Genomic DNA, 1447 nt, shown 5'->3' with positions numbered 1-1447 from the left:
CCGCTGCCAACAACGCCACCACCTTCAAATCCTCCCAGCTCGCCGCCGCCGTCTCCACCCCCACCCTCACCACCGCCACCATCTCCACCGCCTCCTTCCTTGCCACCTCCTTCATCTTCGCCACCCTTGCCGCCGCCACTCTCGCCACCACCGCCCTCACCACCACCACCATCTCCACCTCCGCCACCGCCTTGCGAAGCGTCATGTGATGCACACGACGCATACTGTGATGGGACTCGAATAATTGGATACGACGGCTTTGAATTGATTACCCTTAACGACAGCGACGCCGTTGTCGATAGCACCTGCTGCAACATTAGCTCCGCCGACCCCTCAACGTGCGGCTACGAGGTCACCGGATCAAGAGACGAGATATGCGTATTCTTCTATGGATACAACTGCAGTCTTTTGACAAGCCGCCGCGCCCTGAGCGAAGCAACGGTGTGCACAGGCGAGGCATGCCTGCCTGAATCTGTGAGTGAAACCCATTTCAAGATGGAGCGAGTGATGGTCACGCCTCCCCCCTCACTGCCGCCACCATCGCCGCCGCTACCGTCGCCTCCACCGCCCTCTCCGCCAACACCATTGCCCCCGCCCCCATCACCACCACCTCCCTCACCGCCGCCTCCGCCGCCACCCTCGCCGCCACCGCCATCTCCGCCGCCGCCCTCGCCGCCTCCACCCTCGCCGCCTCCACCCTCGCCGCCACCGCCACCTCCTTTGTCACCACCACCCTCGCCGCCCTCGCCACTGCCGCCCCCGCCGCCACCACCTTCACCATCGCAACCGTTGCCATCGCCGCCGCCGCCCTCACTACCGCAGCCCTTACCGCCGTCGTCCTCGCCGCCTCCGCCCTTGCCTCCGCCGCCCTCGCCGCCCCCACCCTCACCACCACCGCCCTTGTCACCGCAACCGTCCCTACCACCATCGCCGCCCCCACCATCGCCCCCGCCCCCGTCACCGACGCCTCCCTCCCCTCCGCCGCCCTCGCCGCTTCCATCGCCCTTGCCACCTTTGCCGCCGCCACCATCTCCGCCGCCACCATCTCTGCCACCGCCCTCGCCACCACCACCATCGCCATCGTCTCCCTCTTCTCCACTTCCCTCACCCCCGCCTCCATCACCGCCACCTCCATCGCCGCCACCGCCCTCGCCGCCACCGCCCTCGCCGCCGCCTCCCTCGCCGCCGCCTCCCTCGCCGCCGCCGCCCTCGCCGCCGCCGCCCTCGCCGCCACCTCCCTCGCCGCCACCTCCCTCGCCCCCGCCGCCCTCGCCCCCACCTCCCTCGCCGCCGCCTCCCTCGCCGCCGCCGCCCTCGTCTCCACCTCCCTCGCCGCCTCCGCCTTCGCCCCCACCTCCCTCGCCCCCGCCGCCATCACCGCCGCCGCCATCGACACGGCCGCCTTCAACGCCGCCTCCCTCTCTTCCGCCTCCCTCGGCGCCGCCCC

The 1447-nt window shown here is 70.8% G+C and overlaps 1 protein-coding gene across 1 annotated transcript; it reads right to left on the bottom strand.

The window, feature by feature from the left end:
* Positions 1-511: 511 nt before the first annotated feature.
* On the bottom strand, positions 512-1390 carry EMIHUDRAFT_100554 (hypothetical protein; the record flags this gene model as incomplete). The annotated part of the gene is made up of 1 exon (XM_005778881.1): positions 512-1390. One exon carries the CDS (start codon positions 1388-1390, stop codon positions 512-514), a length of 879 nt encoding a protein of 292 aa, XP_005778938.1.
* Between the last annotated feature and the right edge of the window lie 57 nt (positions 1391-1447).

Source organism: Emiliania huxleyi (assembly GCF_000372725.1).
Source record: "Emiliania huxleyi CCMP1516 unplaced genomic scaffold EMIHUscaffold_24, whole genome shotgun sequence".
Taxonomy (NCBI): domain Eukaryota; phylum Haptophyta; order Isochrysidales; family Noelaerhabdaceae; genus Emiliania; species Emiliania huxleyi.
Note: the sequence above shows the minus strand (reverse complement) of the source record. Positions and strands in the feature narration are given on the sequence as shown.